The sequence below is a fragment of the Lupinus angustifolius genome, chromosome LG09 (genome assembly GCF_001865875.1).
Source record: "Lupinus angustifolius cultivar Tanjil chromosome LG09, LupAngTanjil_v1.0, whole genome shotgun sequence".
NCBI classification, from domain to species: Eukaryota; Viridiplantae; Streptophyta; class Magnoliopsida; order Fabales; family Fabaceae; genus Lupinus; species Lupinus angustifolius.
This window is the reverse complement of record NC_032017.1, coordinates 18,486,324-18,499,194: the sequence shown is the minus strand read 5'-3', so window position 1 is coordinate 18,499,194 and position 12,871 is coordinate 18,486,324. Positions and strand designations below refer to the sequence as shown.

The 12,871-nt window shown below is 31.5% G+C and overlaps 1 protein-coding gene across 1 annotated transcript; it reads left to right on the top strand.

Annotated features, from left to right (window-relative positions):
• LOC109357420 (endoplasmic reticulum-Golgi intermediate compartment protein 3-like) lies at window positions 5,494–11,986 on the top strand. The gene is made up of 13 exons (XM_019601377.1): window positions 5,494–5,872; window positions 6,072–6,145; window positions 6,415–6,498; window positions 6,721–6,801; window positions 7,158–7,238; window positions 7,617–7,709; window positions 9,155–9,334; window positions 9,529–9,596; window positions 9,693–9,744; window positions 10,878–10,931; window positions 11,022–11,108; window positions 11,277–11,343; window positions 11,470–11,986. Exons 1-13 carry the CDS (start codon window positions 5,731–5,733, stop codon window positions 11,559–11,561), a joined length of 1,155 nt encoding a protein of 384 aa, XP_019456922.1. The 5' UTR covers window positions 5,494–5,730; the 3' UTR covers window positions 11,562–11,986.

Here is a 12,871-nt window from a genome sequence, read left to right as displayed (position 1 = left end):
AGAATCATTAGAATATTGTTTAGGTATTCCTAACTAATATTTATTTTAATATCACATGTTACAATCCCAAGTAGTAACCGTAGAGAATCTAGTTTCCGGTTGCTAATGGCACCTCAACTCTTCTTGCTCTTGTTGTACTTCTACATGTGGACAATGTAACTCTTAATATGATAATCGACAACTTCAACTTGAAAAGCTAATCTAGACCATCATAAATACAAAATCAGTTTAGATACGTATCTGATAATGTTATATTTGGGAATATTAAAAAAGAAAAGGCATAAAGTACGTAACAAAATTGTATTAGATGAAATTGTTCAGAAAATTTGTGATATATATAGAAAACAGAACTAGAAATAATTGAAGCTAAGTATAGATCATAAATTTGAAGAGAGATTTCGCATGCATAATACACCCTTATAATTGTAGTCACGTCATATGCATGTTTTGTAATAACCTCAAAATCCAAATATGACAAATAAATCCATGTTGAGTAGAGATACAAAAGACTAGTTTGATTATTGTGTTTTGTCTTACGTCTTTGTCAATGAGCATGTTTTAATTGTTGAATAGGTACAAAAAATTCAAACTTTAGGTGAGAGCATAAATGCTATATCGAGCTGGCCAAATACCGTGATGGCTCCTCCTTTGGTTATAATTTGTCATGTTTCTATTTTGATTGGCCACATTTTTCTTACCCCAATTATGCATATTGCATAACCAAACTAGCTAACTATATATAAATATAAATACAACTAATATTCTCAAAGGAATAACTGTACACTATAACAGTATAACAGTATAACCCATTCTAATCATCGAATTAAAAAAACCCTAATGATACTTTCCATTATTGCCAACCGTCCAAATCCTTATAGTCAAGGTGGTACATGTACCTGTGCCGTGAAATAAGTTACTCACGCCATTACCAAACATAGAGAGTAGTAAAATTGGAAGCAATATACATGAAAATAATAGTTTCAAGAATGGTAGTACAAAATGTACCTCCCTACTTGTATGCATGGCATCTGTCATAACCCTGTTTGACAGACAAAGTTCGAAAAAGACTCCAACAAGGGTTAATTTTGCAGATCTTATTAGGACTAAGATCACACTTTGGTTCTTTGGATTTTTTTTATCATATATCATTGGAGATAATTTTGTTCTTGTTAAGTGATATTGAGAAGTAAGTCTCACATTATCAATATCATTTTCTTAGACATAATTTAAATATATATTAAATTATTCTTTTTATCTAATTGGTTTGAGATGAAATTTTAACGAATGAGATTATTTTAGTTTGCAAAACTTTTTCTAATATTTTTTATGTAAATACATATTCATTGATTGAATTGTGAATCATTAATTAAACCCGATAAACCTATGCAACAAACTTAGATGATTGGTGGTGGACGTCTTAAGTTTGGAGAAAATATTATATGGTTAATGACTAATAGTCCAAATCAAATCTTGCTGTTGATGATACATTAATAGTTTAAAATTAAATAAATATATTACAAGTCAATGATGAAGATGTGGTTAGAATCATCTCTTAGACTATATAATAATTTCTCCCAAATCTAAATTATGTATTACTAATTCCAATTTTCAAACATCTCTTACAATTAACAAGTGAAAGTCCATCCCTCTTAATTTAATTATATTTTTTTACCTAAACATAGCCTTTTAATTCTTTAGGGGGAGTTGTCACAACTGAATAGAAATATAGATATATAATTGTTTTGGAACATGTAATCTTTATTCTTGTGTTAAACGGGGTTAAGCCCAATCACAAAGTTAATGTCACCAACGTGGTATTTTAAAATAATATTTTTTTATGCAGCATGGAAGTGTGATAGATCTGATTTCATTCAAGTTTAATGTGTTGCGTGAAAGGGAAATTCGCTACTTGATGAATCTTGTAAATGGCTGGAGAGGAGTTGGAATGCACTTAAAGTGGTTGTTTTGAACATGACACATATGGGGATTCTTAATGGGGCTCCAAACATGCTTCTAATAATCGTAGTTACCTATGCCCTCATTTTCAAGGAAAAGAGTTATTTTTGGCCAAATTGTTATTTTTGCACTTACATTGAAAAATAATTATATTATATATTATAATTAAAGGACAAAAGTATTGTTTCTTTATATTTTATGTTATTTAATTATGATATAATTATCTTTTTAGTATCTAAGAGTATCTTACCTCAATTTCACACATACAAGTCAAGATAGGTTACCACTTGATTCAGCTTCATCAAAATCCAAAATTGCACTCATGTTCATGTATCCTTTAAATGAGTTTATTACAAGTCAATCATCCAGATTGGTTAGAACCATCAATCCTAAACTATGTTTATATATTATTGATGTGAGACAAATTTTGGAACATAGTTTAACACAACAGATTTAGTTGACTCCACTTTAGCATTGAATAAGTATTCTTAATATCAGTTATGTTGCTGCCGTTGAAGGGAGCAAAAGTTTGGCTCAATTATAATTTTACCTAAGTCATAGAGAAAAGTATTTGCATTTAAAGATAATAATATTATATCATTATATCAGTGATGATGGTGTCTCATCATCATAATGTTTCTTTTGTTTTTGATGCACTCTCTTCTTTACCAATCAAGATAATTTCCGATATAAAAAATCATTTCTAATAATGGAGAAATAAATTATCATAAAAATCAAAGAGTATTGTTTTTAGTGAAGAATATAAGTCTTCTATAAAAAAAGATAGATATAAAACAGATGAGTGAGCTTTATTAACCAGATGAGTGAGCTTTATTAAGTATAGGCTTTCTTCTGATAAAAAACTAATTATAGGCTTTCGGCTCCCAACAATGCGAAGAAAATGCTTCTGTGGGCTGGCACTTAATATTTCCTTTTCTAGAAGCTGCAACTTTTAATGAGTAGTAGTACTAGCAGGTAAAGACCACCTAATGCTTAAGAATGGAGTTTGGATATCTGCCAACTATTCTAAAACATCCACACACTGTGCAAACGATATATTTATTCTTATTTGGGTTTTACATATTATTTTATAATTTATTACAATTTCCTATGAAATAAAAATAACATATTTTTTTTTCTTGGAATGACAAGTATCATTCTTACTCGGGTCTTACAATATCTATCTTTTTCTCACAAAATTTACCTCTTTCATCCCTTTCCTTTGGTTAAGAACAACCAAAAGTTATTCTTATCTAAGAACAAAAGTAAGAAAATAAGAATGATATAGTGGAGAACAGAGTAAAAATTGTTCTTACTCCGTTAAGAACAATGCTAAGAACGATCATTGTGTTGCTCTAACCTTTTTGCCATTTCCTTTTTCAAGCATCTTTAAAGCAATACCCTCACGTGTTGGTGTTGGACACATATCCAACACGGATATGCTTGGATTCGTGAAGGATACACATTTCTATAATATCCAAAAATTTAAAATAAAAATAAAATAAAAAGTAAAGATGAAAATACGTATTTGATACGTTTTCAACAAAAAAATAGGATAAAATATGATATGTTTTTATCAATTTTATGAATTATTTTACTATATTTTCTAATTTTTGTACTTGAAACTTTGGAAGACATTGATTTACAATTTACATTATATTTCTACTTTTGATATTTTGATTTACACTTGTAATTTTATCATATTTTATGTATTATTTACTACTTTATACATATATCATTGCATATATCGTATCCTATATTTTAGAAAATGTATGTCGATGTATCATATACATATTGTATATTTGTATATGTGCTTCATAATCTAGCACCTCTGGATTGAGGAAAGTGAAAATGTGTACCAATCTGCCTTTTTCATTAAGGTTTTAAATTTGATTTTTTTTATTGAAATTGAGGGTACAATTATCGTTTTGTAAATATTAGCAACAACATCAAAACAAATATTATTGTTGGTACAACAAAAGCCAGAATTTTAACCAAATTCATATCATTAATTTGAACTAATTTTTTTTTAAAATCAAATAATTTTAAAGTAGATCATGTACTGGATATATATTTTTCTCTCATAACTACACATTTTCTTAAAATGGTCCAACATTTGAGTCTCAATTTAAATATTATTTTCAATTGTTGGGGTTAAGCTAGAAAGGTTATGGTGATGATAGGCAAACCCATCCAAAGGTTTCTGATGGTCAAAGTGCTTACTTACCTTTGGAGGGTTAGTTTCAAAACAGGGTATATAGTGAGGGTATATATCTGTTACTCCACTCTTTTATGTTTCTCTGTATATTAGGAGATATAATTAGTCAAAATAATATTTAATAATTTTATTTCAATTTAAGTAATTTTTCAATCAATTGGAGGTAATGATACATAAAGTGATACAAAAAGTAGGATAATAGATGTGCTCTCGTATATTCAAGGTGAATTGGAATAACTTAATCTTTAGAAAGATTATTGTTTGTGACCAATCATATGGTTTGTTATCAAATATAGACGGTTTAAAAATATAATTAAAATGACAAGGCATAATTATGGGTAGCCTTGGGCACTAGCCTTTTAGCCCAATAAAAATAATGTGATAGAAGCCCAGTGCTATTTATGTACATAAACTATGTCGCGTGCAAAACCCATCTAGCCAACTAATAACCCAAATTGATCTACGTCCAAGACCAACACATTGGGGACTTTGTTGGGTTTGTTTGCAATTATTTTGACAGTCCCTGATTTAGTTACAGATAAATCATTCATTTAGAGATTTTCTAATATACACCTTGTGGTCTGACCTATGTTTTTTTGGAGCACATTTGTTGTTCCACTGTTTTGTATTCTATAAGATATGATTAGTCAAAAATATATTTAATAATTATATTTTTAATTTAGATATTTTTTTCAACCAATCAAATATGATGATACATAAAGTTATATACAAAGTGGGACATCATGTGTGCTCCGTAAAAGCGTTAATTTTTTGTGTTCTAGTTGCATAATTTGTATGTGGCTATTGGAAACACATGTTCTCATTGCTGGAGATATCAAAAGCTATGGAGGAAATCAAAGCTACAATCTCAACAAGCAAAGGAACAAGTTTTGAAGATTGAAGAAGTTGAAATCCGTTGGTTAACGGTGAAAGTTATTGAACAAAGTAAAGTGATGTTCATTCATGTGAGTCCGTTTGGTGGAATCGGGTTATAGAGGAGAAAGAAAGAAAACGAAAATTTAAAAAATTATATTTCATGGATATCAAACCTAACATTTCCTTCCTTTTCATTACTTTTCAAAATTTACCAAAAGATATGTTAATGTTTATTAGTCTCAAATACTAATGTAAACAAATATTGTATGAGGTGTAATGTCGAGAATATCAAGAATAAAGTGAGAATGGGGTAAAGTGTTGAAGAGAAAAGTGATAGTTTATTATTAGTCTGTCATTTTCTTAGGATTTATTTAAAAACAAAAATACAAAAATAATAAAATTCATAATACAAAAATAGAAGTATAAAAGCTCCCGAAGTTGAAGATAGTTGTAGAATTAGGAGATTGAATTTCAATCTGAAACGCCCCGTTACAAATCTGAGATCATAAGAATTTCGATTGAACGGGGTGTTATAGCTATCAACAATTATCTTAATCTTAATCTTCCTCATTCTACATCATTATAGATCATCATCATCAAATAAAAACTTTAGGTTATATCCTTCATCTTCGATCCTTAATAATAATAATCAATCAATCAAAAAATTGGGATCAAACACCATGAATGGCATAATAAGCAAGCTCCGTAATTTGGACGCATACCCTAAAATCAACGAAGATTTCTATAGCCGCACGCTCTCCGGTGGCGTCATAACTGTCGCTTCTTCAATTCTCATGCTATTGCTCTTCTTCTCCGAGCTTCGTAATCTCTCTCTCTTTCTACCTTTAGTTTTTTATTTATGCATTTGTGTTTCGTCGTTTTGTTTTTATTCTTCTGCGTTTTGATATGATATCATTTTTCTTCAGCTCTATAGATTTTACCTCTAGTTTTGTTTAGTTTCAATTAATTAGGTTATGAATTTGATAATATCTTATTGTTTGTGTTTGGCACTGGATTTCAGAATTGTATCTCCATGCTGCAACTGAGACCAAGCTTATTGTAGATACTTCTAGAGGTGAAACGCTGCGTATCAATGTAATGTACTTTTTCGTTCTCATTAAACAATAATCTTCATGGAAGGTTGTAATACTATTCATAGGACTGTTACTTTTTTTGTTACTGGATGAAAAGTTTCTTCAATTAGTTCTTGGGATCTTTGTTATTATGTAAATAAAGTGTTGCCTTTATTGCCTAAGTTTATGTGCTAATTTTATCATCATTTATGTATTTAATGTGGTTCAGTTTGTTACTTTCTTTGCTACGTAAAGTAATTTTTCCTTGTCCTTTTCATGCTGGAAGTGCAGTTTGATGTTACATTTCCTTCCCTATCATGTTCCGTTCTCAGTATCGATGCCATGGATATCAGCGGAGAGCAGCATCTAGACGTAGTATGTATCTTAAAAACAAACACTTTGATTATTAATTTGGCGTTTGGCCTAGTTGAAGTTAGTATTTTTGCTAGAGGAATATACAATCATGTCAGATTATACTCTATATTTCTTTTTTTACGCAATGCATATTCACCGAAACACTGAAGAATTCTTCCCCTTGATCGTGTGCTTGTTGCTCAATTTCTAACAATGTTATTGATCTTTTGTTGTAACTCTCAGAAACATGATATAATCAAGAAAAGATTAGACTCTCTGGGCAATGTGATAGAAACGAGACAAGACGGAATTGGTGCTCCCAAGGTCTGTCAATCAAATTTGTTTTGACAAACATCATAGTTATATAATTCATATTTTGGTATTGGGTGGTTGATTACCACTTCTGTTTGATTTAGGCATGTTTAGTTTTAATTTGTTTAGGCTGAGCTAATTTAGAGGAAACCTTGCTCCTTAGAAAATGAGCTTGTACCGCTGGTCATTTATCTCTTGTTACTTATTACCTTTAAGATGCATTTCGTTACAGCATTGCCTTTCCCTTCTTAACATTACACTTGTGGTGCTTTAACTACAGTTTCTTCTTAAATTATAGTTTTAAGATTTTATGTCTCCTTGCCTGCCTCATTTGTAGAATATTTTATTATAACTGTCATTCTGCACAGGTTGAAAAGCCCTTGCAACGACATGGAGGCAGGCTTGAGCACAATGAGACGTATTGTGGATCTTGTTATGGTGCAGAAGTGGTACGGCTTATTTAGAATTATGTTAGTAGTTGTATTTTAAAAAGACATTTTAATCTGTTGGCTTATTTATGCATTGATATTTGGAGAAGAGCGAGTACAGGTCATTCATCACATATTGACTACACTGTAGATATTGGGTAATATTTGTACTCCTGCTTGCATCTAAAAAGTTAAAGTGTTGTGGATAATCAGTTTCCAATCAGGCAGCCATATAAGTCAACTATTCAACTTCCTGCAATTATCTTCCTTCTGTCTAATGTTTTAAATTTTTTCGATTTGGGTTTCATGATGATGGAATTCGTGTGACTTTAATTCATATGTTCCTAGCATCACATGTTTGATGCTCATCTGAGTCTTGGCCCATACTTATATTTGCAGACAGATGAGGACTGTTGTAATACTTGTGAGGAAGTCCGCGAAGCATATCTAAAAAAAGGCTGGGCACTTTCAAATCCAGATATAATCGACCAGGTCTGTCAATTTGACATCTTGGCCACTAATTGAATATCATTCCTGAACACATTAAACAAATTTCCCCCCAATATACTTGTGAAATCTTCCACTGCAAGTGAACTTCTTCATGCTGTTTTATTTGTGTACAGAATCCCCAAAGTTCAATTTCTTCACACAGCACTTGTATTATAGAACAGTTCTTTAACTATAATTGCTAAACTTTATAGTTATGATGCTATTCTTCAATTTCAATTAAAATACTGTCTAACACATGCAATGCGAGAACCGAGAAGTATGGCCAACATTATCTGGTTTGATTTACTAAATTTTATTTATAGTAGAAAATATTTTCCCCACAGATCCTTCCTTTCCATTATTGTAAACACCCTTATTTCAACATGTGAAGTGAGCTTTAACCATTAGCAATTACTATTTTTGTAAAGCAGTATTGTTCTTTGATGAACAATCAATTTTATCTTCCCCACCCCACTTTACCTTAATTAATGATGAGTTGATTCTTGAGCTGTTCATATTTTGACGGATTGTGTTAATTATTGGCATATTTCATATTTTAGTGGAGTGTGGTAATAGCGAGTCAATTCTTGAACCAATATCTTGAACCTTTTACTTCCATTTGCATCAAACCTGGAAAATCTATAGAAATTCCTAATATTTATAATTCAAAGTGACAAAGTATTTTTCATGTGAAGTTGTAAACCATGGATTCAAGGATAGAAAACTAGAAAAGTACTTCTCAATTTTAAGAAAAGTTTTACCACATCACTATAAGACATGTAATGCATTATGGTAATGCTAGGCAGTCAAATGCCCATAAGGCATTAGCTCAATGTTGAAGAGATCGGGATGTTGTATCAGACGAGTGTATGTACATACATGACAAGATAAAGTTAGGAACGAATGCATTAGAGAGAATGTATGGATAGCACCTATTTTGGAAAAGATTTAGCATCTCCTTTGGTAATTTGACCATGTGAGAAGACCATCAGAAGCCCTAGTAAGAAGAGTAGATTAGGTGAAGGATAACCTCAATTTTAGAGGTAGAGGGAGACTGGGACTTTTTGCTGAAATTACATGTCTTTTATTAAGAAGAGTAGATTAGGTGAAGGATGGAGATTACTTTTCTCAGGGATTTGCATCCTCAATTTGTGTATGCAGGGATACATCAACAACTTCACTCAAATATAAATTTGCTATATATGCTACCGAGTTTTCTCTTGAGTATTTAGCATGAGTAGTTTATCATATGTCACTTAGCTGGTTCTTCAACAGCGAGTGTCCTTATCCTCTATTTCTTCCATTCAAACTCTCGGAAGTGCACACTCTTCCCCTCCCCTTAAAAAAGAAATGGTTGCCTATTAAAAAAGAAAACTCTTCTGCCAAAGCCAAATTGTTAATTTTACCTGGTGGCTGATGCTTATTTTGTATATGTGTGTGTCACTTAGTGCAAAAGAGAAGGATTCTTACAGAGAATCAAGAATGAAGACGGTGAAGGATGCAATGTATATGGTTTTTTGGAAGTAAATAAGGTGGCAGGGAATTTCCATTTTGCTCCTGGGAAAAGCTTTCAGCAATCTGGTGTACTTGTACATGAACTGCTGGCCTTTCAAAAGGACTCTTTTAATGTAAGATATGATCTGCTAATTTGGATTCTTTTTGGTAATTTTACTGCAATGTTTGTTGCGTATGTTTTATAGCCCATGTGAAATTTTAAATTTCAAAAACAAGGAAATCTAGTGTTTGGTTATGTTTGGCTCAATAAATTCTTCAACACTTCATATTGCAAGGCATCTTAACTTGTCTATAACATGTAATGCAGTTAAGTCACCACATCAACAGATTGGCTTTTGGAGAGTATTTCCCTGGTGTGATAAATCCGCTAGATAGGTGAGCTCTATATTCTCATAACCTCAAATCTAATCAACGACTTGTCATTCACGACTTTTATATTATGACACATTCTGAGACTTTGTTGATTATCAGCGTGCAGTGGACACAAGATATGGCAAGTGGGATGTATGAGTATTTTATTAAGGTTAGTAGTCCAGATCTCTGCATACTGCATATTACTAAGACTTGTTATGCGTGGCAGTATTTTTTTTAATTTGTGGGTTAAATCAATCGTTAATTTAATTGATCAAGATCGCTTAATTGTATCTATTTACTGCATAAAAAGAAATGTTGCAAATTTTAAGTTGTTTTTTCTTCTATTTGTGTTGGTGTACAATTTTCATCTGAATTCACAAGCTATCAGAATGTAAAACCATGATTGTGATGTCAATTTTTATGTTATGATATATCGGTTAGTATTTCTTGTTTGATACTTGACCGGATGATACTGATGGAACTTTTTGGATACTCTAAATACAATGATGATGAGATGAGCCAAACCTTCTTGTTAAAAGAGCGCCACATTTTATACAGTTTCCATTCATTGCATTTATTGCTATGTAACAGATCTGTAGTTTGAATTTGATTGCATTCAGCAATTCTCCTGTTGCTTCTTATTTGGGAGAATAAGCATATCTGTGATTTCAACTTCAACGTCTCAGTTTATGATTTATTTTTTTTTACTAGCATTTGTGTATTAATTATCTCTTTTATGGAGATTTATAAGTTATTAAGAAAGTAATTTCTATTTAGAGTATATATGACATAAACTATAATCTTTTGCTACCCTAACATAAATTATATGATCTTTCTTGCTTCTTGTGCTATGTCATATATGTTGACCGCCCAAGTCTGATGAAATTACATTTACAAATCCTCTAGTTTTGGAGGATGTACTTACCTCCTTTTTTTATTTTTCTCCGTGTGGGAATGTTTGGATGGGGTTTGTGCCACATGTCTGTAAAATAAAAATATAACGGGCATGCCTCACAAATTCAAAACTAAGATGGATACTATAATTCCTAAAACTAGAAAGATAATAAGTGTATTTTACTCTAAACTCCAGGAAGGTTAATGTGATTTATCTTTTTTATTTTTGTTTAGTTAGGATGGTATTACAGCACACTACGATGTTCTTTTGTTGTGATGTCTGTAGGTTGTCTTTAAAAACTTGAATTGACACTTTCCTGTGCTAGATATATAGAATATTGCACCAACAAATTTACTACTCTTTTGAACTTTTAATCAAATTTTGCTAGTTATTGTGTCATTTTCCAGGTTGTGCCTACTGTATACACTGACGTGAGCGGGCACACTATCCAGTCAAACCAGGTCATTGAACTTATACATGTCACTTTTTTTTTGCATTTCTTTTGCATTCTGATAAGTAAAATTTGATACAAACTAGAAATGTTTTTGCAGTTTTCTGTGACAGAGCACTTCGGGACTGGAGAGCGTCTTCAGTCCCTGCCCGGTGTTTTCTTTTTCTATGACCTTTCTCCAATTAAGGTGGTTTGTCTTTCCCAATCATATTATAGCTGTTCTGGCTGATGTTCTAATATTGAATATCACAATCAATAGTTGCAACAATGCTTCTATTTTTATGGTTTACTTTCAGCAAGGTTTTTTGTTTGTACTTTCTTGTGTCTCATCGTTTTTTCTTGTATTGTATGGCAGGTTACTTTTACCGAAGAGCATATCTCATTCTTACACTTCCTTACTAATGTGTGTGCCATAGTTGGAGGTAAATATGGAACTTCCACATTCCCCTTCAATCTTTTCATACTTGGCTTGAATAAGTTCATGATTCAAATTTCATTTCAATTGTCTGAATCTTGATGATACCGCGTTCCATGTTTGTTGCACTCAGGTGTCTTTACCGTTTCTGGAATACTAGATTCATTTATCTATCATGGTCAAAAGGCTATCAAGAAGAAGATGGAAATTGGTAAATTTAACTGATAGCTGTTCTATTGGCACATGCCATAATGTTATTTGAGTACTTTCCGGTGAATGGCTCTCCAGATACAATCTATTCAAGAGAAGTTCAACTTTCGAATGAATTCCCCTTGGGCATTCTCAGTTTCAGCAAAACAAATTTGCCCTTATCACCAATGAAGGTTGAAAAGCTGGACTATATCTTGTGCAACAAATGTTACTTTCCCATGATTTGTATCTTTTCTGAAACAGCTCTTATAATGCAAATGATACATACTTTCTTGAAAGTAGATGGGCTTTCATTTGTAGCCATTCACTTGCAGAAGCATGAAAAGGAAATCATTTAGGAAATTTAAATCAACAATGATAATCTAAAATTGGATATAACCATGTAGCTGCGTGTTTCTTTTCTGTCTGGGAGTGAAGAAGTTTGAGTACGGTTCTCTTCATTTGTGGTTTTATTTTGTTTCTAGGTAACCTTAATCTATTTTAAATCTGGAATAATTGGTATTAAGATGAAAGTAGGGTTTTTTTGGTAATACAAGATGAAAGTAGGTTAATCAATACTTTTCAATTCTTTCATATATAAGATTATTTGTTAGTTTGATTAGTAAATATATAATAATTTCAAAATATAAATGAGTTAATTGAGTAGTAGTAGCAATATACATATTCGTTATAAATATTGTCTAGCACTAATTGGTCAATATATTAAAATAATCAACTAAATAAATTATATGCTTGAATTTAAAAAGAACAAAAATAATCATTTATGATATATCAATATAGGGATGGAGATCACATGTCCCATTTGATGTATTAAACTAATCACAAAGCTTCATTTATTTAAAAAGAAAAATTATAAAAACAGAAATTAATATTTTAATTATATTTTGTGAAGTTTGATGGATAAGAGACTGAAGGATGTGACAATTATGGAACAAATGATCTTTATCCATCAATATAGAATGTTTTAGGTTTTCCACTTTTATCAATCACTATTTTAGAACCACTTCAATTAGAACAATAATTAAAAAGAACCGAACAAGAATCTAGATTTTTCCCATAGGTTAAAATTAACGAACAAAACTCGAAAAGGAGAACCACCACCTGAATTAGAGCAATCATCTAAGTTACCAAAGAGGATTTTCATTTAATGGGTTTTTCCCAAATCATCTAAGGTTGCCTTATAAGACAAGACGGAGATGTGCTAGTGGAAGGAGATGTGACTGGGTTGGACGAACTGACGAAGACCGGATGAACCGACAAAGACTAGACCGGACCGTGGAAGGAGATACAAAGAAGAAGATGCGAAGACGAACCGATTAGGGGTC

Bases quoted from the DNA above. Each gene is read 5' to 3' on its own strand.
- LOC109357420 (XM_019601377.1), top strand. From the start codon at position 5,731: ATGAATGGCATAATAAGCAAGCTCCGTAATTTGGACGCATACCCTAAA. The intron at 7,239-7,616 runs GTACGGCTTATT...TTATATTTGCAG, and splicing joins CTTGTTATGGTGCAGAAGTG to ACAGATGAGGACTGTTGTAA. The intron at 10,932-11,021 runs GTCATTGAACTT...ATGTTTTTGCAG, and splicing joins ACACTATCCAGTCAAACCAG to TTTTCTGTGACAGAGCACTT.